General features: G+C 42.8%; 1 protein-coding gene across 8 annotated transcripts in view; it reads left to right on the top strand.

Annotated features, from left to right (window-relative positions):
- Positions 1-3,389, top strand: part of slc38a4 (solute carrier family 38 member 4) — a 36,580-nt gene extending 33,191 nt beyond the window's left edge. For all 8 annotated transcript variants that reach the window (XM_030719753.1, XM_030719760.1, XM_030719758.1 and 5 more), the window contains 3 exons: positions 83-227; positions 1,182-1,279; positions 1,460-3,389. In XM_030719753.1, the coding sequence (XP_030575613.1) occupies positions 83-227; positions 1,182-1,279; positions 1,460-1,564 (348 nt within the window). In that variant the 3' untranslated portion in view covers positions 1,565-3,389. The remainder of the gene's footprint in view (positions 1-82; positions 228-1,181; positions 1,280-1,459) is intronic.
- The last annotated feature ends 22,943 nt before the right edge of the window (positions 3,390-26,332 follow it).

The raw sequence follows: 26,332 nt of genomic DNA, 5'->3' as shown, positions 1-26,332 counted from the left end.
CTGATATTTCTCTATTCACAAATAAACTAAAAGCCTTAATTGTTTCACTACATTCACTTTGTCACTGTTTGTCCCGTTCTAGATCCGTTCGTCCATCACCACGTTGCTGTTCAGCAAGCGAGAGTTCAGCTGGACTCGACACCTGCTGATCGCCGCGTTCATCCTGGCCTTCAACAACATGCTGGTCATCTTTGTCCCCACCATCAGGGACATCTTTGGCTTCATCGGTGAGTTCTGACACTGAATATGAAGACGAACGAACCCTGAGCACAGACAAATGTGAGCTGACTGGGACCTTCAGCTGAGGAATTGTTTTATTAAATAAAGACACTGGAAGTGCAAAGAAGTTTAAAATGTCGGGTTCTGTCAGCTGTGCAGTCGTGTGGGCAGTCTGTGACCACTGGATTTACAACCCTTTCACTGCTACGCACATGCTAACGCCACACAATAATTCTGTAGTTATTTTTCCCAAATGAGAGCTTTTTTTAAAGCTTTTTTAAAAAGTCATCAATTATCTTACTCCTTCTCCTCTCACCTGTGAAATGTATGTGTCCTACTTCCTTCCTGCACCAGGTGAAAGCTGCTTTGTCAGTGGTAGGCATGAAATCCTTACCCGGTGAGGGTTCTTGGGTTTAGGACTGGCAGGAAGAACATTTTATCCACTTCCCAACTCACCCACTTTTTAATAAAGAGCTGCCAGTAGATGCCTGTGCACATGATCTGTTGGAGGAAAGACTGTCACTGTGAATAAAGTTCACAGTTTTTGTACTCATGAGGCAGCAGCTTTGTGAAAGTGATTATTTGGGTCCCTACACCAAACATGAGAGTAATAATTTGTAATTAACAGCGCCTTAAATCAAATTCATTCAGTTTTAAAAGCTACATTCATGCATTGTGAGTCCTTGATTGTTAATAGTTAATGGCTTGGTTGTAATATATGAGAGTAGCTGCAGCTCTGTTATAGGTGTTTGCATTTTAAATTTCAATCTTAATCATTAGAAAGTCTAAAAATCCCCAACTGTCACTCAGTATTTCTACCTTTGGGTGAGAGGTGTATGAGTGCTCCATCACAGTACCTCTCAAGCCTTAAGAATCCCTCCTCATAGTGATTGGCCTGGCTGTTTGTTTCAGATGCTTTCACCTGATTGGCTGATTCAGTTTTCCTCTTGGTTTCATTGCAGGTGCCTCTGCAGCAACATTGCTCATCTTCATCCTACCCGCTGCTTTTTACCTCCGCTTGGTAAAGTCGCTGCCGTTCCGCTCCCCACAGAAGATTGGGGTAAGTGTGCAGAAACGCACTCGCACACAGCTTTGCTTTCTCACCGTATCGCCTTTCTCAATTTATCCTCCGTGTGGTGGATAAATGTGATCTCCCAGGAATTTGCACAGGACCCCTTCTGTGCATCTCAACAGGCTGAATCACTTCTTGTTCTCTCTCTCTCTCTCTCTCTCTTTTCAGGCAGCCGTCTTCCTCGTCGTTGGAATCATCTTCATGATTGGCAGCTTGACGCTCATCGTTCTTGACTGGATCCACAACCCCCCGGGCTCTGGTGGCCACCACTAAACCGCTTTTCTTCGCACTTAAAAGTGCAGCCACTACCATGACCACCCCACAGAAACCCACTTATTTTGTGTACCCTATGGTTCCCTACGTTTCATCAAATCATTATAAAACCTCAACCTATCTACATGAGTTTAGCACTGGGTTAAGACATCTTTAGTTTCCTCCAGCTGGAAGTGATCTTTATAGCTTAGTTTGCATTTTGTTAATTTTTTGGGGTTTTTTTGGATGTGAACCAACACAAATGAGAGAATCAAAACTCAGAGAAGAGGTTAACGGTCTCTGATCTAACAACATCATCATCGTCGTCGTCTTGATGATCATTGCTGTTTCCAGCTATGAAGAATGACCAGCTACTCTGCAGCCTGTACTTGAAGCAGATTTGCAAACTCTGATATTGATTGAAGGGCTGGAACGATGTTGCAGGTCCATCAGTCCTCTGTGAACTTGAAGGAGTCTTTTGGAGTGTGTCATAATCCATGAAAAAGGAGCACTTCTAGCATTATGTTCAGTAGCATTTGTGCACAGAGCCAACACATGCAGCTAACATGTAGCGCTACATTGATAATTTTTTACAAAAATTCCTGCGGTCAGCCAAGCAGTCAGCTCTTCTCAAAATGTTGGTTAATTAGTAATTTAATTCAGTCTTTTATTTGGAAAATTTGAGATCAATTTGCTGCTGTGCTATACTAACAATCAGAAGCTTTGCCAAAGTCGACATGCACAGATGCTAGATGTTTTCAGCTCCACAATCTCAAGGATCTTCCTCAATGGTCATTTTCATTCTGGCTGTGCACACGGCATAAGTAGGTGCTTTCAGTATTACTGTCATGGATGGATCTGAACATGCAAGATACGAATGTACATAATTACGTGTATCTACTGAAAAAATGGTTGTTGTACATAATATCTTGGCCTCTTAAGGCTGTCTGCCATTCAGGTTATATTCAGTTGGATGATCATTTCCAACTAGCAGTATATATACATGCTGGAATAAGGCACTTAGTATAGGGCTTTTCAGATAAATACATGGAATTGTTATTTTTATAAACAATTGGCAACAGTGTTTGTGAATAAATTAAAAATATGCAGTCTGAACCAATTAAAAAGGATTTTAAGGTCAACCAAAGCCGATACAAATGAATAGGTTGATCTAACTCGTGCCCTGCTGTGTTCAACACTGCAGAGTAAGAACTATGCCCACTCTGGAATTTAATTCGAATGTACGTTTTTTTGTTTTTAATATAATTGTATGCCGTTCAGCTTAAAGAAATTGTTTGACACTTTGTAACAAGTTACAAGTTAGATGAGACGATTGATACCAATCTTGCGTACACGCTAGAAACATTTCACCATCACACAATTAGCTTAGGGTTTGAAGCGCTCCATAAAACTGTAACTCAATGCTTAAACGTTTAAGTATTTATACAAATTAATTTAAGGAGACATAACATTTCAGTTATTAAGCTTTAAATGTGATGTATGTAGAGTTTTAACTTTACGTCAAACCATGCTAGCTCAGTCAGTATGGTAGGCATTGCTAACAGGTTCGGTGCTTCCTTTTTTTTTTTTTTTACTTTGCATAGAAACACAATTGTTATCAATATTCTCATGGAAATCTTGGCAAGTAACTGAAAGTGTTCCCCCAACACACAAAATGTTAATGCTAAACAGTAGTGGTTTTTAAAAGGGTAACATAAATAATATTGATCAATGAATAATAGCTGTAGCAGATCGACACCTAGGTTAGGTCTTCTTTTTTTTTAGCAGTTTTTTTAAGGGTATACACAAAGATCCAAAGTTATAACAGCTACCCCCCCCCCCCCCCCCCCCCCCCCCCCCCCCCCCCAAAAAAAGTAAAATAGATCAATCATCTAAAGCTAAACACTAACTAGCTAACCTCTAGCAATTTCTTGGTTGTTTTTATTTTAAAAACTTGAATAATATACACCTGGTAACAGAATGAAATAATTTCATTGTGCCTTTTGGATTCTTTGTATTTTAATTGGCTTTTAAAACAGGTGCCTTAAATATAATGCTCAATGGGGGCATCACAACCTCGGACTTCTCTCTTTCACCTCGTTCCCGTGCCATTGCGTGTCACGCAGCCAAAGTGGACAGCATTTATAGATCTTTTGTGGATCTACGTACATGAAACAAATAGATATTTCAAATGAAATGGGTATGTTATGTGCATGTTTTTGACCTACAAACATGGTCTTTTTGGACAATTGTATATGCTCTGTAAATAATCTTTATTTTATGGTACACTGACACTCATTGGTTGTGAGTGGGTTGTTGGATGAATTCTGCTTGACTTCTTCTACAATCCAGTGTTTGTTTTAGTTTATAAGTATGCATTAGACCTTTTTTTTTTTTTTTTTTCTCTTGCTGTCGGACAGTATTTTTTTTCTCTATATTTGAGGCTTGTATATTTGTAGAAAATGTTTGCTATTTTCATGTTTTGATGTCAACCTCTCATCAGAATGCATTGACTCAACAGCCTGCTTCTTAATACCATGTTCCCAGAAGTCTCAGAAATAAGGCAACCAGGTCTGTGGATGTCATTAGCTCCTACTGACCATCGCAGATTTGAGAGTTAAAACCACAGTTAAGCTGCGTTGATGTTAAACTTGTGATCTAACACTCAACAGAATCAAGATGAAGCAAATATTTTGTGATCGCACTACAGGACGTTTCCTACAGGACAGAACATGTTTGCCATCTGTTACAAGAACTAAAAGTTCTTCTGCTATGACCGTGTTAACGATGCTAACATGTAGCCATACACTTAAACTAACATGTACTGTAGGTGTGCACCTTATGCACAAGAACCTTCTATGTTTACCAGCTCAAAGCTTTACCAGGACAATCATACACAGTTGCTAGTTTACCTTACAGTGGCTTGTGATGTATATCGTTGCATATGCCTGTTTTGGTCAGGTTTTATTTGCATGGCATTACTTGAAGATTGTCACAGCCTGATAAAGTCACCAAGCTTCTCGACTAAAGGGTCACTCAAGCCGTTCAGTACTCACTCTTAATGTTCAGTAATGGCTGTTTGAAAGTCTGCGTCACTCTCACTTACAGGAATGTTTAGCCTGTTTATATGTAAGAGGTTCTCTTAGTTCCTCTGGATGAGTTTTGCCTTTTCAAGAGTCCCATCCAATAAAGACAAGAGACAGCAGGTTTTTATCAGAAAACTCTCTCAACTCACTTTAGTATCTCAGGTATTCAGTCTGGGTGAATCTTTCTTCTCACTTTTTTGGATAGCTTCATATCATATCTCCTCTCCTTTTCTGTGTGATCGAGCCAAGCTGTACAATGCTGTTGTAAATCGTGCTGGTCTAAATGAGAAGTCTTCTTGTGGATTTGTTAAACAGACCAGTCCCCAGACTGTGTTTTGAAAGAAGGTGAAACCGCCTGCCTTATTTTTCTATTCACCCTGAGCCGTGGAGAAGCACTGGCTTAATGTTTCTGCTGTTCATGGTGTTCCTATGGATCAAGCTGAACATTCAGATTTGTAATTTTAACTACAGGGGATTTTTTTTTTTTTATCAGTGATGCTTTTTATCATGAACAATAAAAATGTGAAATAAAGTTTTTTGTTTTTATCATTTTATTCTCTATCTTCATTTTTAAATTGTTGCTGTGTAAAGAAAACCCAAGCAAACTAACATAGTAATAGAGATGCGCTGGGCATTGGCTTTATATTATGTAAAGTTTTTATATGTGGATGTGGGGGAAAAGCCCTTTCATCACTCCAGGTTTTATGTAACATGCTTTTTTTTTTTTTCCTAACTGGTGTCTGAGAAGGTAGTGACCAAAACCATATTCCTGGCATAACGATTAGATGATATTAGGCCTCTAGAAATAAATAGATCTTCAAGTTCTTGGGTAGCTAGCATCTGCTGCTGGCATGTAACACCTGCTTGTAATGTCCCAAGAGTCAAAATGAGGAATTATGTAATCGTTTCATTTTTTAAGATGTACTCGAAGGTCAGAAATCATTGAATGATGTATATTAATTTTTCATATATATGAAAATGGTGTTTCCAGTTTAACTATTGAAAACTATTAAACTGTGCCCCTTTTTTTACTCTATGCAATCTATTTTAGAGCTCTGAATACTACTTATTTTGGAGATTTTAAAATAATCTATTTATATACTGCATATTATACTGTTATTACAGGTAAAACTACTCAGCAGTTTAAACGTAATTAAAATTGTCTCCAGCAGCATTAAATCATTAAAGTGATAGGCTATACTCATTACCAAATCAATAATTATGATTCAATATAGGGAGCAGCACAGTGGTTAGCACTGTTACCTCACAAGAAGAAGACCCTGAATGGATGGATGGATGGATGAATATAGCACTTGTCTGCTCTTACTGACCACTCACAGCCTTTAGTGAACAAGCTAAGCAAACGAAGCAAAAACAAAGAACTTTATCTACCACAAGTCCAATTTAGAAATACCAATTATCCTAACCTACATGACTTTGGACTGTGGGAGGAAGCTGGAGTAGACAAAGCAACCTTCTCAAGAATGAAAGCCCTAAAACGCTTTACACTGTTATTATATCTATTCAAATAATGTGATTTATTGTGCTCCACACTGCCCCCGCCTTGTTCTTGTTGTCCCTGTGATACCCCGTTTAAAAAAAAAATCCTCTAAACGCCCCTGATGTCTCGACAGGATATTAAAGAACAATTTAAGCTTTTTCTTTTCCTTTAACCTATAACCTGTAAAAACTACAGCACTGTGAAGTATTACTGCTTTACTTGACTGTGCAATGTATTCTTTACCTGCTCTATGCTTAAAACAAAAGACTCCAAAATCCAATGTACTTAGTATTTTTAGACCATTACTAAAGAACCCACTGACTCATTAACAAACCCATGCTTCAGCTTTTCATCAACGGGAAAAAAAAAAGTGCCTCTATGAAAAATTATGTTGTGCAACAGAGATTATCTCGCCTAGTTTGCAGGTGTGAGTATTACTGGTGAGTGTGTGTATGTGTGAGCATGAGGAAGCAGATTCCACCACATGGTTTTGTTGTTAATCTGGTTATAAAACACCTGTGCACTCTGACCTCTGACTGACAGTCTTTTGTATCCTCCCTTCACCTCATTGTGTTGCTCCTCTGCCTCACATATCTGTGGAACATTTTCGATCTGTTCATGCATAAATATTGAACTGTGAGTACACATAGTCTAGCATCCAGTTGACACATGAATTAGCAAGTAGGTCTTTCAAACACACCCAGAGTCCAACTTGCTGCAGCGGCAAAGGGAAGAGATCCGACACATCAGTAATGAACTGAAAAACACATTCATCTTCCACATAGATGTTTTAAGTAAACACAGGATATAGCAAGCATGACTCACTATACACACCTAAATCCATTGCTTAGGAGTAACTCTTACAGTTTAGCACTGTTTAACTAGTCAGTAAGCCATAGATTACTATTGCTATTTATTGTTTCTGAAGTCTAAAGCTTCAAATGTATTCAGATGCAAGTGTAATTGAAAAACAGAGCCATCAAGGTGTGCCACCTCCCTAATTAAATGATCAAAACAGACCTGCTTGTTGTTACTCCTGTTCCTGTTCTCTTCTTTTTTCCTCTCTTCTGGTTCACATTCTCCACCAGACGTTTCTTCTTTACCATATTCTTCTCTATCTTCCTCTCCTTAACTCTTACTTTGCGACTAATATCCCCCCACACACATACACCCCTTTCCCAACCCCCTTCTCTTCCTGCCCCCCCCCCCCCCCCCCCCCCCCCCCCCAAAAAAAAACCCACCCACTATCTTCTTTTTATGAGGATTAGCTGTACCGCTCTGTAAATTCCTGGAATACGCTCACCGTTAATAACCTACTATCTGTGTGGGAAAAAGGCTCAACACAGCATCAAACTGCTGAGAACTCAAGTCACATTACCCAAACCTGTGACCTGAGAAAGTGCCAGGCCATGATCAAAAGCTCTCACTATGATCCTACAAAGATTATTGCATTTTTGATTAGCAAATTCTCCTAATGTAGCCAATAAAGGTTAAACCGTCGAGTGACTTACCTGGTATGTTGAATATGCTAGCAAACTGTTAGAGTTATATTAGGACTGATGGTAGATGTGTTTGTAATGGACTATTTGACTTCTGTTTTGTCTCCAACTATTGTGGAAATAGCTGCTAAATGTGCCAGTATGACCGCTAGCTAGCCACTAACTAGCTATGTCAAGCTGGAAGCAAATTTTGTGAGTCCTGCTAAATCCATAACAGCACCGGTGATAACGGTGAAATCTATTAAAACATGTTAAAGCACAGGCTAGGTTTTTCCGCACAGTCGTTTGTGGCATCTCCTGAAAATGTTTCAGCCAGAGCTGAAAATTCAGCACAATTGAAATAAAAACTTAATAATTTGTTGAAACAGACGTGTTTGCTTATCAAATTGTCAGAAATAACAGGAAAATCCACTGATTTCTGCCTCTAATTCAGGATCTGACCAAATGCAATATATGGTCACTATCTCCCCTTCTGTTCTGGAAACATTACCATGTCACGATGAATTTGACCTTTCAGATATTTAAGTACCTTCACCACATCCTGTTAGATATGTGTGAAATTTGGAATTAAAAATGTGTGGACAAAAATATATTTTATGAGGTCACACTGACATTTGAGAAACAAAACATAATCATTCATTCATTCAATCAATCAGTTCAAGTCCACGTTTGTGACAAATTTGAAGAAATTCCCTCAAGATGTTTCTGACATATTTTGCTAAGAAGAATTGAACATGAATGGAAAACAATGCCTGCCAGCTACAGCTATCACCATAAAAGCCCCATTAATGCTAATCTGAGTCATATGGCAGAGTTGTCACAGTAGATTTCTGTCTAGCCACATCCTTCAGATTCTCCCGGGGGATCACAGTACTAAGGTCCAACTGGGTCCACAAGTCCTTTCCAAGGATTTACCAAGAATGCCTCCAAATGGAAATGGAGCTCCTAGCCTGCTGCATCATTTTTTTTTTACTTTGAGAAGCATTTCGTGTGGGAGCTTCCAGTTGGCTCCTTTTACATTAAGCTGCTTCTGAGCTCCCCAACAGGCTTTAAGTGTGAGTCCAGAAACTTAATTCTGGCCATTTCTGTCTCCAGTATAATCCTTCTGGATTATACTGCAGACTATGCAGTATAATTGCAGATTATTCCACACACATAAGACTGAGGGGGTCCAAATCTAGGTCTATAGGTCTGGGGATTCCTTTCACTGTGAACAAAAGCTCATTGTAGTAAAACCGCTTATACTACAGGCATATGCATAAAAATGGTGTACAAACCACATGACTTGAAGTTTCATAACTACATCTTGCGCAGTTTTGATGTTAACCTGTTGACAAAATCTTGTCACAGATATACACACTTGCAGTATAAACACCTGTTCTGTTACAGCTGGTAATTAGGACAAACAGAGACGTAATCCAGTGGTCATTTAAATCAGTACTGAAACCCCAAAGAAACAACGCCTTGACAAGATGACAGCAGTAAGTGACAGTATGTAAGTGATCATGGTGTCATGGTCCTGGGCCTCATGCCCAGCGTTTTGTGTTTCCACCCTTATGGTTCTGTTTCATTGTGTTTCTTAGTTTATTTAGATTCTTAGTTTGTTTAAGGTTCTATATTTGTTAGTCATAGTTATTTATATTGAATCCCTGTTCCCTGTGTGTTACCCCTGTGTCTGTCTTGTCCCTCTGTCATGTCTCTGGTCTGTTGTGTTTTTTTTAATTTCCTGTGCAGTGTGTCAAGTCTGCGTTTCTGTCTTCGTCTAGTTGTCTTTTTTTGACAGTCCCTTGTCCCAGGTGTCTTGTGTTTAGTTTTGCAGCCCCTTGTCTCATCTGTGTAATTAGTTTCAGCTGTGCCCTTCACCTGTTGCCTGTTCCCTAATTATCCCTCTGTGTATTTTTGGTGTCAGTCTTCCCCTTGTCTATTGTTGAATCGTTGTTGTCTCTGTGGCTGTGTTACGCTTCATGTAACCCGTAGCTCTGACCATGCCGCTGTGCACCAGTCCAACACAGAGCTTTAATGTAAATACAGTACAACAAGCTGAAGTGTTTATCCTGCACTAAACTGCAGTATTTTCATACAATCTTTGAATTACACAAAGCCAGCATACCTCAGTTTGTTATGCAGTCCTCACCTTTAAATCTAACCTCTCTTCTTCCTCTCCTGTCCTCTTTCTCCATCTCTGAGTGAACTTCTCTCTCTTTGCTCTCCCTGGAAATACAGCAGCTCTTCTTTTAGCTAGCAGTCACACTGTGTGACAAACTGCAGATACTTTTTGGGTCTTTGCTGATATTTGTTGAGCATTTAGAAACGTTGCATCTAAAATTACCTGCCACACGTTATTCCCTTTATGCTCGCTCCTCTTCAGTAGCGCTGAACCGCGGCCAGAACTTACAGACATCTGTGGCCCACTGTAACCCCTGATTATATCGCTATAAATGATACATAAATAATTTGGTTTTACCTCTTTATTCTCTTGGTATGAGATGGAGCATACACAGTAAGATTTTTCCTCCATTTAGGCTCAGATCTGTTTGAGGATTGATGGCGCAGAGACTGGAAATAAAAACGTCCCTCAGATGTTAAACCTAAAATAACAAGTCTGTTTTAAAAATGTAAGAATTAGAAAGTACAGATATTTGTGTAAAAATGTAGGGAGTAAAAGTAAAAAGTTGTCAGAAAAATAAATACTCAAGTAAAGTACAGATACATGAAAAATCTACTTATGTACAGTAACTAAGTAACTAAGTATTTGTACTTCATTACTTCCCACTAAGTAACATTAAATTAATTAAAACCGGAATTAGAGGACATAATTAATCTCGGGGTGCTGTTCGTATGCTGATGGCTTTTCTAAGAGCAGCAGCCAACATCCAGCAGCGTAATTTTCTTGTTTGAATCCGAATATGCAGAGGGTGCATGTCAGGTTGTGATTGTGTGTGAAACATGGAGAGTCATTGTCAGACCCTACACTGGTGCAGTGGGTCCTGGGTTCCTCCTGGTGCACGGCAATGCCCGACCTCATGTGGTGAGAGTATGCAGGCAGGTCCTGGAGGATGAAGGAATTCAATTCAATTCAATTCAATTTTATTTATATAGCACCAAATCACAAAAAAAGGTGCTTTTTATTTTAGGTAAAGACCCTACAATAATACAGAGAAAACCCAACAGTCAAAACAACCCCCTATGAGCAGCACTTGGCGACAGTGGGAAGGAAAAACTCCCTTTTAACAGGAAGAAACCTCCAGCAGAACCAGGCTCAGGGAGGGAATTGATACCACTGATTGGCCCCCACGCTCGCCTGACCGAAATCCAATAGAGCACCTCTGAGACATTATGTTTCAGTCCATCCAATGCTGCCAGGCTGCACCTCAGACTGTCCAGTAGATCAGTGATGCCCTGATCCAGATCGGGGAGGAGATCCCCAGGACATCATCTGTCATCTTTAGGAGCTAAATGGGCTATCCTGCTGCATCCTTTTTTCACTTTAATTCTTGGGGTGTCTTTGAATTCAGCCTCTGTATGTTGATAATTTTCTTTTCCATCAAAATATATGATCCAGCATGCTTTCAAAGTGTTCCTTTCTTTCGGAAAGAAAGGAACTGCAAAACAGCAGTTTATCAGTTTTTCCACTACTTATTTTTAATCGCTTAAAAGATGTTACTGATTTGTTGGTACAGCGTGTTCAGTGGGACAGGGGTCACGTCTTCTCAGTCTCAACGATCAGAGCTGGCTGTTTGATTTTGTGTCTGACTGTAAGGTGCTGCATGGCACACCCACAGTGGCAACCCTGTGACATAAACTGCATTTAGGTGTGAGAAGCAGCCGCCCCAACCAAGGACATGTAGTGTGCTGCACACGTAACGAGCGTGATCTTGATTGTGACCTCTTAGGATCCTTTGGGACAACATAGGTGTGGTGGAGCACATCATCAAACTATGAAAATTGAATAAATGTGTGCTTAACCTAAACACACAACAGGGTAAAATATTGCTACAGACTCAATGGCCTGAGATCCAGTCCAGGCGAAGGCCTTCACTGATGTGTTTCATTAGCTCCGTGTTCTTCAGTTGCTGTGATGGAAAAATAAATCTTCCCTAACAGCGAGGACAGTAGGAGTACCTTACACTCTTCCAAGAAAATGATAAACATGTGCGACGTGTGCAAACACGGAGCTCCATTTCTGCAATTTCATATATCCATGTGAATCATACTCGGTCTATTCAATTCAATTCAATTCAATTCAATTCAATTTTATTTATATAGCGCCAAATCACAACAAACTGTCGCCTCAAGGCGCTTTGTATTGTGGGTAAAGACCCTACAATAATACAGAGAAAACCCAACAGTCAAAACGACCCCCTATGAGCAGCACTTGGCGACAGTGGGAAGGAAAAACTCCCTTTTAACAGGAAGAAACCTCCAGCAGAACCAGGCTCAGGGAGGGGCAGTCATCTGCCGCGACCGGTTGGGCTGAGGGGAGAGAAAGACATGCTGTGGAAGAGAGCCAGAGATTAATATCAATTAATGATTAAATGCAGAGTGGAGTATAAACAAAGTAAATAAGGTGAATGAGAAACAGTGCATTATGTGAACCCCCCAGCAGACTAGGCCTATAGCAGCATAACTAAGGGATGGTTCAGGGTCACCTGATCCAGCCCTAACTATAAGCTTTATCATAAAGGAAAGTTTTAAGCCTAATCTTAAAAATAGAGAGGGTGTCTGTCTCCCGAATCCAAGCTGGAAGCTGGTTCCACAGAAGAGGCGCCTGAAAGCTGAAGGCTCTGCCTCCCATTCTACTCTTAAGTATCCTAGGAACCACAAGTAAGCCAGCAGTCTGAGAGCGAAGTGCTCTGTTGGGGTGATATGATACTATGAGGTCTTTGAGATAAGATGGTGCCTGATTATTCAAGACCTTGTAGGTGAGGAGAAGAATTTTAAATTCTATTCTAGATTTAACAGGGAGCCAATGAAGAGAAGCCAATATGGGAGAAATCTGCTCTCTCTTTCTAGTCCCTGTCAGTACTCTAGCTGCAGCATTTTGGATCAGCTGAAGGCTTTTCAGGAAGCTTTTAGGACAGCCTGATAATAATGAATTACAATAATCCAGCCTAGAAGTAATAAATGCATGAATGAGCTTTTCAGCATCACTCTGAGAAAGGATGTTTCTAATTTTAGAAATATTGCGCAAATGCAAAAAAGCGGTCCTACATATTTGTTTAATATGTGCATTGAAGGACATATCCTGGTAAAAAATGACTCCAAGATTTCTCACAGTGTTACTGGAGGCCAAAGTAATGCCATCCAGAGTAAGTATCTGGTTAGACACCATGTTTCTAAGATTTGTGGGGCCGAGAACAAGAATTTCAGTTTTATCTGAATTTAGAAGCAGGAAATTAGAGGTCATCCAGGCCTTAATGTCTTTAAGACATTCCTGCAGTTTAACTAATTGATGTGTGTCATCTGGCTTCATTGATAGGTAAAGCTGAGTATCATCTGCATAACAATGAAAATTGATGCAGTGCTTTCTAATAATACTGCCTAAGGGAAGCATGTATAATGTAAATAAAATTGGTCCTAGCACAGAACCCTGTGGAACTCCATAATTAACCTTAGTGTGTGAAGAAGACTCCCCATTTACATGAACAAATTGGAGTCTATGAGATAAATATGATTCAAACCACTGCAGTGCAGTACCTTTAATACCTATAGCAAGCTCTAATCTCTGTAATAAAATGTTATGGTCAACAGTATCAAAAGCTGCACTGAGGTCCAACAGGACAAGAACAGAGATGAGTCCACTGTCAGAGGCTCTAAGAAGATCATTTGTAACCTTCACTAATGCTGTTTCTGTACTGTGATGAATTCTGAAACCTGACTGAAACTCTTCAAATAAACCGTTCCTCTGCAGATGATCAGTTAGCTGTTTTACAACTACTCTTTCAAGAATCTTTGAGAGAAAAGGAAGGTTGGAGATTGGCCTATAATTAGCTAAGACAACTGGGTCAAGTGATGGCTTTTTAAGCAGAGGTTTAATTACAGCCACCTTGAAGGTCTGTGGTACATAGCCAACTAATAAAGACTGATTGATCATTTTTAAGATTGAAGCATCAATAATTGGAAAGACTTCTTTGAACAGTCTAGTAGGAATGGGATCTAACAAACATGTTGCTGGTTTGGAGGAAGTAACTATTGAAGTTAACTCTGAAAGATCAACTGGAGCAAAAGAGTCTAAACAAATACCAGCAGTGCTGAAAGCAGCCGAACATGAAGAATAATCTTTGAGATGGTTATGAATAATTTTTTCTCGAATGTCTAAAATTTTATTTGTAAAGAAATCCATGAAGTCACTACTAGTTAACGTGAAAGGAATACTCGGCTCTACAGAGCTCTGACTCTTTGTCAGCCTGGCTACAGTGCTGAAAAGAAACCTGGGGTTGTTCTTATTTTCTTCAATTAATGATGAATAGTAAGATGTCCTAGCTTTACGGAGGGCTTTTTTATAGAGCAACAAACTCTTTTTCCAGGCTAAATGAGCATCTTCTAATTTAGTGAGACGCCATTCCCTCTCAAGCTTTCGGGTTATCTGCTTTAAGCTGTGCGTTTGTGAATTATACCACGGAGTCAGGCACTTCTGATTTGAAGCTTTCCTTTTCAGAGGAGCCACAGTATCCAAAGTTATACGCAGTGAGGATGTAAAACTATGTATTATGATACATGTCGATTCATTTCAGTTCTGTGAACATCTTCTTCCCCTGTATGTTCACATGCAGCTGCATGTCATCCACTTCAACTTTTATTCCATGTTCGTCATTAAGATCAGGACTGTTGAATTGGTAAATCATGTGCATGAAGTGTTTCAGCTCAATTCCACCTATATAGCACCAAATCAACCATACACAATTACACCACCACCAGCAGCCTGAACTGTTGATACAAGGTAGGGTGGATCCATGCGTTCACGTTGTTCTCACCAAATTTAGACCCCAACATCTGAATGTTGCAGCAGAAATTCAGACTCATCATATCAGTCTCAGTTTTTCCAATCTTCTGTTGTCCAATTTTGGTGACCCATGTGAGCTTCCTGTTTTTAGCTGACAGAAGGGGCACCCAGTATGATGTTCTGCTGCTGTAGCCCATCAGCCTCTGCTTATTTCCCCACATAATCTCTTTTCTTGAACCCACCCACACTGCTGCCGTGGACAGATTTGTGGCCTGGTGTGACAACCGTAAACTTCACATAAACACCTGCAAGACTGTTGAGATGCTGTTGGATCCCAGATCAGCTGGTCACCAGAACCCTGTGAACAGACACAATAATGCCATTAACCAGGTGACCTCGTGCAAATACATTGGCGTTCGCATTGACAGTGACTTGTGCTGCCATCGTCTCCTCCAGAATCCACCAGCATCTTTATTTCCTGCATAGACTGCGATAATTGGGCAGTTGCAAAAACATAATATTAATTTTTTACAGATCAACAATAGATGCTCTTCTCCGGCACAGTCTCTCCAGCTGCAACAATCAAATGAAAAATTCAAATTCACAGTTTAATAAGAACAGCAGGCAAGATTATGGGTCACGTTCCCTTTAACCTCCCGGAGCTCTTTGACCAGGCAGTCATTTTACAGGCAAATAACATCTTAACTGACAACTCCCATGTTTTGCACAGAGACACTGCTGAACTCAGGAGGGAGGTGCAGGGTTCCTCTCTGTAAACACAACAGGTAAAAACACTCATTTGTACCTCTGTCAATAAAGTCACCTATGAACAAACAAACAGCTGCCGTGAGGCAACTTTTTATGTGATTTGGCGCTGTATAAAAAAAAAGCTGAATTGGAAATTGAATGAAACTCCATATGGCTAATTCTGCATAGTGTTTTACAAATTTTTATGTTGTTTTTATTATTGTTGGTTTTGTTGTCCATGTCCACTATATTTATTGGATTCTAGTTTTTTTATTTTTTTGGCCACAGTGGCTTTTATGGGCAGTGGAGAGAGACAGGGTAAGACATGCTGGCAAATTGGCGACGGACCGGGACTCGAACCCGTGCTGCCTGCACCGCAACGCGGCATATGTTGCTAGTTTCACCACTAAGCCACCCAGGCACCCAATTGTTTTATCATTCTGAATGTTCTTGTTGTGGTACCCACCCCCCCCCCCCCCTTTTGTATGGACTTTTGTTTAAGAAGTCTGAATTTGGGTCCTTACCAAACAATTCAATTTGAATTTGTCCATTACTTCACTTTTAATATCTTGCAGACGAGGTCTTGATTTCCGAGCAAGTTTGACTTCTGCATGCTTTTGTTTAAGTCTACACAAACTGTGGGTTCAGCTATTGCTAAATTAGTGTGTCTAATGCAGTATTTCCAAGAGAAATGACTATGTATCTATATACAGCAGGGTGTTAATTGCAACACAGCCTCATTATGACTCAAGGCTGAAATATCCCAACAACACTGAATACTTTTCATCTTCACACGTTTAATGGTCACATCATAAAACAGCACAGTTATCCAAATGCAGCCAGTGATATCAGCCTATAATTATTTCCTGCAATACAACAGAGATTCCTGATTGTAAAAACATTTGTGACTCACTGTATCCGATACAAAGTTTAACATTCCACACTGACAAGCAAACAATGACAAAGGGTATTGTGCAGGAAATGATCTATGAACACACCGTACAGATCAAAGGTCAGCTCTGGAGAATTTTTGGGATTTTTTTCAGCTTCAAAGGAAAGTGACACAGTTCCCATTAATGTGAAAAATAAACCATAAACTGCTGTGGCCACACATGTAGTGTAATTACAGGCATTAGCTGTTTGTTTGTTTTTTATGATTTGTTTTCTGGACTGCTTTTCATCGTGCTGTGCATCCTTACGTGTGGCTTTTATGAATTCACAGAGAAGACATATTTTTTTTTCATACTAGGAAATGGAATGGGCAGAGCTGCATGGTCCCTAATTTACCACAAAAGGTCCCATCAAAAATATTAATACTGATTTAATCAAAATCACAGTAGGCACAGTTTAGCGCATCTCAGAAAGAGTCGGCGTGTTTTAAACCAGAGTCTGTTTTCTTCTTCAGATGCCTAATGTGGCAGCATCACTCAGTCTGGGCAAAGTTACAACAAGCACTCGCTGTGGAAACAGTATCTGACCCAGAGTCAGTGTCAACACTTGTCTGTGCTCTCAGCCCACAGAAGGCAGCAGTGTCTGTGTATCCATATATCCTCAATACATCTGAATTACAATCTGTTTCTCACTCAGCTTGGCTTACGATAACAAATATTTAGTAAATGTGCTAACAAGTGGCAAATATTCAAAAGTTACAGTAAATCCCAAAGAAGCTTTACTTGCTACATGTACAGGGCTTATGAAACTTTGTCAGACATGTATAAATGTAATATTAAACCCTTTGGATGTGAAAAACAATATCTTTGAAGTTGTCATTTTAAAAGGCTTAGTTGTGTTATTTTCAAGAAAGTACCGTCACAGCCAGGAGGAAATATTTAGGTTATTATTCACACAGGTTCAAGAGCCTCAGAAGGGGTCAGTATGAAATTCATACTGTAAATCCACAAAGTGACCCTTGGATGGCACTTCATGAAGAAGAAGAGGGGGGAAAATGTCTGGCACAATAGTCAATCATACAGTGTTCTGGGGTTGTGTTTGTTCAGCTGGGGCTGCTGTTTGTTTTATTTTCACCCTCCATGTGATTTTGGGTGCTCAGGTGCTGTGTTTCCTTCAAGTAATTTAATCCACACATTACACAGCATGACTCGACACAATTTGCATGGCATAACTGTGAGGGAGGGGAAAGATAAGTGAGAGTGGATACTGGAGGTAAAATAACTGTTCGGGTTTTATTTACTAAAAAGTGAAAAGGGGGCTTTTTCTTGGTGAAATGTTGGTGAAACACTTGGTGAAACACTCAGCTCTAGTGTTTCACTTGCCCGTCGACTGCAGCATCTTTTTGTCTGATGAAGACGTCTTCTTTACCTTTTCAACTCCTCTGCTGTTCACTCTGTAAGAAATGTGATACAAATCGCATTCACCATCCCACCAGCAAACGAGAGCTTTTTGCAGCTGGTTATCTGGGCTGGTGAGCATGCTAAATTCAGTAGCTTCCTGTAAATATACAACACGGCACACAGACATCCGTGGATAAGCATAATTTTTAATATTTGAAACTTTTTCAAACTAACATTCCCACAAGCTGCACCTTGAAATGAGTCAGCATTTTTAATCTATTGTGCATTTTGTTAAGATGCAGTTTTGCTATGTCATCATGCCTCATCATGATTTTGTGTGTGCTTATTTGAATAAACATGAGCTACCTGCTGAGTCACCTTCTAACTACCACTGCTTATGTCGTTCTCACTGGTTACTTGGTAAATTTGGAGCTTGTTCTTAGTGTGCAGCAATAATGCAGTGAAGGTCTAAAAGGTCAGTCCATTGCCCTGATTGTACTTCAACAATACAGTAGTTGAAGCCAGGTTTGTAGTACTGTGCATAAGTCTTGAGCCACCCCTGATGTCTTTATATTTTTCTAGTTAAATGGGAACTTTAACTACCACCACAAACCTTCAATTTGATTTGTAATAAGTTGCATTATTTACTAAAGGATTTTCAATAGGCTACTTGCATTGTTTCACGTGTTTTATCGTGTGAGAACTGGTCCCCTGCACCAAAGAAGTAAAAATGAGAAAAGACAATGCAACCTCTAAACAACAAGAGCTGGTTATAAGTTAACATTATGCCAGCTAATGTCAAGTATCCTAAAAATGACACTTTTTCTCTGATAAACAGTTTGATTACAGGCTCACATCATATGGCATCTCAAATCCATTTCAAAGACAGTTTCACAAACACTGACACTGACAGCAGCTAACAGAGGCTAGCACTGGCGAAAACAGCAGCACTTACTGACAGAAAAGTTCAGGATATCATCAACTCAGGTCAGTGTCAGTGTCATCAGTGAGAACTGAGCATCACTGACTCGTTGACTTGTATCGGACCCCTTTCACAAAGTCTCGCAGTCTCTTCCAGAGTAAATAGATGAGCACGCTTCTCACCCGGCGTATCGACAGCTGAAGTTAACAGTGCACTGACAGCTTACCCAGAGAAGAGGAAGACTCCAGGGTGGATCCATTCTGGAGTCACTTTGGTGTCTGAGAACACTCACTACAGATGGACAGTGACCACAGTTTCTGAGGTGACTTGAGAATAAAAATGTATAATACCACAAAATATTTAATTGGCGCATATCCGTTTTTTATTAATGATTTGTTACTGTTGATATTATTCAAACATGTTAAAATATAGTGTGCACAAAAATGTTTTTTAGATTACAACATGTAAAAAGAACATCTTGTAATGTAAAAGACATCTTCATGGTTTTTTTTAATCACTGGCAATGCACAATGAAACTTATCACACAGCCTGCTCAGCAGAAAGCAGACAGAGTTGCATCTGCTTACCATGAAAAAACTTTAATTTTCTCGTAAGTTGCTGCATGTGGTTTTTAAAAGTGAGTCTAGCATCCAGCCCGAGTCCTAAGTATTTATAACAATCAACAGTTTCAATCTTATGACCACGTAGGGTCTGAATATGCACTGTAAGCTGGATACTTTTAGTGGCACACCAAGATGTTATTGTGCTGACCTTTATTTTGCAAAGATTCAACTTTTACCTTTTTGATGTTAATAATTGATAAAAAAAAAAAAAAATCAATTATTGGGGTAAACATCAGCCCCACCATACAATAAAAGCAGACTAGATGAATAACCTCAAACACTGACTGCAAAGTGGTTTAAAAAAAAAAAACATTTACAGAGTTATTTAGTCACACATACTTTCAAGAGCATTACCAGTTACTAGACAGCAAGATGACCAATCACAGAAGACCAGAACATCTGGCTGATCGAAGCAACAACTCATGCAATTTAACAGGAAAGTAGACAAAAATACGTTTTTTACGTGAAATTTTTTTCATGGTAAGCAGATGTTGTAACTCTGATTGCTTCCTTTTGAGCAGTTTCATTATGCGTTGCCAGTGATAAAAAAAAAAAAAACACACAACACATGTCTTTTCAGTTTTATTGTGAAAGATACCATGCTAGCTGTATGAGGTGTCTTCTCCATTTTACAGGAAGTACTGACCGTATTCAGCACTCAGTTGAAAAATGAAATTGTGTTTAGGAGGGTTAAAATGCTTGGCCCAAAGTTAATCCTTCATTAAAATGCCGTTGTCTTCAATCTGACTTATTCTGTAAATGCCGTTATGCATGAAAAGGAATGCTTAAGCTCATGAGCCTCTGCGTATTTGCAGCATTTTCACCAGGATGTCTGAGTGCTCACAATGATTTAAACCATTGTGCTCTTGTGCAGAGTTACTAATTTAATAAAATAATATCTTTTCAAGTGATAAAATCCAGAGGCATGTTAAACATTTAAATGCAGATGAACTACACAACCATTATATTATCATTATGATTATGATCCATCCATTCATCCATCCATATTCTACCACTTATCCAGTTTCTGGTCACAGGGATAGCAGTCTAAGCAGAAAAGACTTCCCACACCCCAGTCACCTCTTTCAGTTCATCCAAGGAAACGTTGGGTTACATAACGTAATCCCTGGTTCTTTGATAACAGAGTGAGGTGTTTCACTATGGGAATCGCCTTGGCGTGACCAACTACGGAAGCTCCAATGACACCACGTCTGTCTGCGACAGACCTGCCAAGCCGTGCTCAGGGCCCCGCCCCTCCTACTATCACGGCTGACCAGCTCCTCCCTACTCATTCTAAGCAGATTTCTTTCCGTGCCCAAGCAAGGAGGGAAGTGATGGTGAAACACCTCACTCTGTTATCAAAGAACCAGGGATTACGTTATGTAACCCAACGTTCTTTTTCTAACTTCGTTCGGTGTTTCACTATGGGAGATATAGCCCACTCCCGGATTGCGCCAGCCCTCCCGAAGCTGTGCTCCAGTGCTGCCCAGGATCTCAGCTCAGACCTGAGGCACTAGACTCCAGGACTGCCTGAGCCAGGGATGACTGAGCGACATCCAGTCTATAAAACCGCACAAATGTGTGTGGTGTAGCCCAACTCGCTGCTGCACAGATATCCTGGACTGACACCCCTCTGAACAAAGCCCAGGATGTAGCCATGCCCCTAGTAGAATGAGCTCGAAGCCCCGATGGGGGCTGAGTACTCTTACAGCTATAGGCTAGAGTTATAGCCTCTACAATCCAATGAGACAGCCTCTGGCGGGACAAAGGCCTGCCCTTGTGGGGGTGGGCCCAGGAAACAAACAGCTGATCAGATTTCCTGAACCCAGCTGTTCTGTCCACATATGACCCCAAGGCCCGCACAGGGCACAATGTGTTAAGCCTGCGCTCCTCTACAGAGGAAAAAGGCGGGGGGTGAAATGCCAGCAGTTCTACTGTGGGGCACCTGTATGATGACTCTATCACCTTAGGGACAAAGGCTGGGTTTGGCCTCAGGCATGCTTTAGTAAGACCAGGGGCCAACTGTAAACAAGAGGGGTGAATGGACAAAGCCTGTAACTCACTAACTCGCTTGGCTGTAGTTAGAGCCAGCAGCAGAGCGGTTTTAAGTGAGAGAAATTTCAACCCTACAGCCTCGATTGGCTCGAAGGGGTGGTAGGAGAGTGCATCCAAAACCAGTGATAAATCCCATAATGGGACCAGTGGCCTTGAGACTGGGAGTTTACGGCGTGCCCCCTTCATGAAGCGACACACAAGAGGGTGCTGACCAATAGGTTTATCACCCAATCCCACATGGCAGGCTGAAATAGCTGCCAAATAGACCTTTATTGTGGAAAAAGCTTTCCCTCCGTCCAGCAAATCCTGAAGAAAACACAGCAACTCCACCACAGAGCACTGAAAAGGGATAACCTGCCTTTCATAGCACCATTCTTCAAAAACACGCCATTTACAACTGTAAAGAGAGCGTGTGGAGGAAGCTCTTGCATTCTGAATGGTGTCAATAACCTTCAGAGGCAGACCCGCAGCATTCAAATTCGACCTTTCACGGGCCAGGCCCACAGAGCCACCCGGTCTGGGTGAGGATGATATATCTCCCCTCGCGCCTGAGACAGAAGGTCCCGGCGGATGGGGAGCGGCCACGGTTCGCCCGCCAGGAGCTGAATTATTTCTGCTAACCAGTGTTTCGACGGCCACCGTGGCGCTATTAAAATTAGCGACAGCCCCTGATCTCTCACTCTGATTAGGGTTGGAGAGATAAGGCTGAGAGGCGGAAAGGCATATAGCAGTGTGTCTGGCCATGGGTGGGCCAGAGCGTCCATGCCCAGTGGGGCGACTGGGTCTGACAGGGAGAAAAACAGTGGGCAATGTGTGTTTTCCTGCGAGGCGAAGAGATCTACGGCAGCCCGGCCGTATTTCTGCCATATCTGCTCCACCACCTGCGGGTGAAGTCGCCAATCTCCGAACAACGGGTTCCCTCTGGACAGGAGGTCCGCCCCCCTGTTCAGAATACCCGGCACGTGAGTTGCCCGAAGGGAGAGGAATTTTGTGCTGCTCCACACAATTATTTCCCTGGCCAGTCTGTGCAACTGCAGGGAACGAGTACCACCCTGGCGGTTGATATAAGCAACTACTGTAGAGTTGTCTGTTTTCACCAAAACATGTCGACCCTGGAGATACGGCAGAAAATGCCTTAGAGCTAAGCGCACTGCGTGCAGCTCCAGTATGTTGATGTGAGCCCGAGAGAGCCTCCGAGACCAAACACCATTTACTGCCCTCCCCATCATGGTTGCGCCCCACCCTGACAGAGATGCATCTGTGGTCAGGGTCATCCTGGATGACACCGCGCCCAGAGGTACTCCCGCCGCAAGAGCTGCTGGGTTCCTCCAAGGTTGGAGAGCCGCTATACATGACGGTGTTATTTTTACACTGCGACCGAGATGGCGGTGAGGGCACAGACGTAGGGACGTGACCCAACGCTGAAAATCCCTCATCATAAGCAGCCCCAAATGCACCACATTTATTACCGAGGCCATAAGGCCGAGGAGGCGGAGACAGAGCCGGAAACGCACGACTTTCCCCACTTGAAAGAGGGAGAGGCACTGAGTGAAGGATGCGATCCTGTGCTCTGAAAGCGTGACACGATAAGATCTGGAATCTAAAATGAGCCCCAGATATTCCGTATACTGTGCGGGTTTCAAGCGGCTCTTTTCCAGGTTGATTTTGAAGCCGAGCTCCGTAAGGTGGTTTGCCACCACCCTGGAATCTCTGATCGCCTGCTCCCGCGATCGGGAGCATATCAGATAATCGTCTATGTAAGAGAATATTCTGATGCCGCTGTTCCTTAACGGAGACAGCGCTGCCTCCACACATTTGCTGAACACCCTTGGGGCTAATGATAGCCCGAATGGGATAGTCTGAAACTCGTATGCTGCGTTCTGATAGGCGAACCTGAGATATTTCCTGTGTGGAGGATAAATGGCGATGTGAAAATATGCGTCTGAGAGGTCGATTGTCACAAACCAATCGTCTGGGTGAACGGCCCGACAGAGCGCTTTGTGTGTGAGCATTCTGAACGTGTACTTTCTCAAGTGTTTGTTCAATACACGTAGATCTAAAATGGGCCGGAGAGAGGAACCCTCTTTTTTTGGAATGAGGAAATAGCGGGAGTAAAAGCCCTGCTGAGCCTCCTCGCTCGGGACCGCTCTGATCGCCTGTTTGCGTAACAGGGAAGCAATTTCGTCCTCCAATACGCTTGCTGACTCTCCCTTGGCCACTGAAATCAACTTTCCGTTGAATTTCGGTGGTTTCATTGCGAACTGAAGCCTGTATCCTTGGGAAATGGTGGCCATAACCCAGGGATGGACTGCGCATGCGCGCCATTGCTCCAGCCGCGCAGAGAGCGGGCCCATGAACACGTGTGACGTCACCTCTGCCTCCCGCATGGAGGTGTCCCCCTCGCGAAGAGCGCCAGCTCCCTCCGCAGGGAACGTAGTGACATGACAGTGACTTTTTTTCATTTTTTTCATTTTCTTTAAACTGGGGGGACATTCTGCCCTTGGCAAACTGCCTGGTTGCAGGAATGCACACTTTATTTCTTTTTGAACCCCCGAAACACAATGAAGTGTCTGAAAACTTTGGGCAGTGCTTGGTGACACTGATAGATTGCTTTGAAGTGAATAATGAAACCGGGGAAGTGCATGGTGACACTGCGACCTTTGACCCCACATCTCCTCTCTCTGAACTAGGTGTGGGAACCGAGAGAGGGCTCCTGATGAACTGGGAACCCCAGGAGCCTCTGAACCATGAACCCTGGGAGGTGTGGTTGCCTCTTCCAGCACCTTCCTCCTCTTTGAGGGAGGAGAGAGAGGTGATGCACAACGTTGCAGGCTTGCTAGGCTGAACGCTTCTTCTTCCCTTCCCCGGGGTGTGACGTTCGGTTCTTTGCAGCAGCTGCTGCAAAGGAGTGTTTGCCCCAAGGCCTTGGGTTTTCTGCCTTGACCTGGTGGGAAGGCTGCAGTCTTGCCGCTTGCCTCTGAACTTTAGCCCCACTCTGCCTACCCCTCACGGCTGCAGCTGCTGCTGCGAAGCCTACTCTAGGCACCTGGTGAGATTGTGGGTTCACTTTTCTGGGTAAGCAGAGATTGAAAGCTTCTCCCTCCTGCTTTCTGAGAGTGCTTGTCTCTCTCATTTTCTCCAAAGCTGGGCCAAAGAGACCCTTGGCTGGGTCATAGGCTGCATCCATGATTTCAGCCTTCTGAGTGTCTCCCAATCCTGACAGGTTTAGCCATAAAGCTCTCTCACCTGAGACTGCAAGACCCATTACACGCCCACAACCCTGGACTGCTCCCCTGGAGGAGCGTAGGATGAGATCGTTGACCACACAGATCTCATCCCAGAGGGCCGGGTTTGGAGACCCCGAGTCCAGTTGACGGCCCATGTCCTCTAAAATCTCTGCCTGATAAGCTGACAGCAGTGTAACCGCATTAAGGGAACACACCGACTGTGCTGAATATTTGTACATCCTTTGATAGATGGATGCGGTGAGGCGATCCATCTTACTGGGCAGAGAAATATTAGAAGAAGCTGAAACTGACCTGCGGTTAGGGTGAAGGTGATAAGCCACTGAAGGCTCAACTGCTGGGGGTCCGGTCAGCCCCAGCTCACCCATTCCTTGCATCTCCAGCTTAGAGCAGCCCTGGGTAGGAAGCTTGCTCTTAAAAGGGCTAGACCAATAGCGACTCATTTCTTTCATGCAAGCAGGCACTGCTGGCAGAAGCTGCTTTGCAGGTGGTGAGGCTGGAGGGAGCCTCTTGCCATCATACAGGTCACGTTCTGCCCCTTCAGCCGCCTGGGCTGCTGGCCATGTGATGCCCAGCTTGGCAGCAGCCCGTTTGCAAACATCATACAAGTTGCTGTCCACTGGGGGTACAGCTTCAGCCCCACTTGGGGGCCTGGACTGCTGGGCAGGGAAGGTGGAGTCATCCTCCTCTTCCTCCATGTCTTCTAGGCCGAGGAGGTCGGAGTTGGCATCGCCATCCGCATCCTCATCCGCCGGCTCACCCTCAGTTGGGTCGAGGAGCCCCTCGAACAACTGGGGCATAACCGGGGACACTTCCTCCATTATGTCCGCCCAGCTCGTTGTGGCTGTCGGCTGATGGATATCAATCGTAGCATTGTTGGCTGACAGACAGGGGTCCTGGCTGTTAGCCACTGCTACTCTCAACCTCCTTTCCAGGATTTTCTCTGGCATCAAGGCGCAATGAGAGCAACCTTGCGGGTCCGCCAGAGAAGTTTGAGCATGCTTAGCACCCATGCAAGCTATGCACATCGGATGAAAGTCCCTGCCCGAAATGGAAGCACCGCATGATGCGGGGCATGGGCGGGATGCAGCCTCTTTGGCCTTCGGTTCTGACCCTTTGGCGGGGGTAGGAGCCGTAGCCATCGTGGTCGGAAAGATGGTGAGACTGAGCTATACAAGGCTCGTCGTGACACGTTAGCCTGTTTGTAGCTAGCGCTAGCAACGGGGTTAAGTCCGAGCTAGTCGCCGTGAGAGTCAGCTCGTCGTGACACGTTAGCTGAGCTCTACCAGTTGATCCAGCTAACAAATTAATGCTAACTGAAACCTAACACTGTTTAGGGTCGGTTAGCAAATTAATGCTAGCCAGACCTAACACGGTACTGACCCGCTAACAAGCTAATGCTAGCCGGACACCGAAAAGCTCGCCGTGACGCGTTAGCCCAAGTTACACACACACACACAACGGCTACCCTGCTAATTAAAACCAGGTGACCGCTGAAGACAGCTCGCCACGACGCGGTCGCTGTCCAGGGTGTATAACTACCAGTACACTTCTTTCGAAGGACTTACTCAGCACAATCCAGACTGAAAACTGGAGAACTGCGTTCGGCGACGTACTCCTCTACGGGACGCCTGAGAACTGTTAAACAGCTAACCAAGCCAGCCTGGACGCGCTGAGGGAGCCCGATGTAGTTTCTCACGGGAAGAAAGCGAGAATGAGTAGGGAGGAGCTGGTCAGCCGTGATAGTAGGAGGGGCGGGGCCCTGAGCACGGCTTGGCAGGTCTGTCGCAGACAGACGTGGTGTCATTGGAGCTTCCGTAGTTGGTCACGCCAAGGCGATTCCCATAGTGAAACACCGAACGAAGTTAGAAAAAGAA

This window comes from Archocentrus centrarchus, chromosome 23 (assembly GCF_007364275.1).
Source record: "Archocentrus centrarchus isolate MPI-CPG fArcCen1 chromosome 23, fArcCen1, whole genome shotgun sequence".
NCBI lineage: Eukaryota > Metazoa > Chordata > Actinopteri > Cichliformes > Cichlidae > Archocentrus > Archocentrus centrarchus.
This window is presented reverse-complemented; position numbering and strand designations above follow the sequence as displayed.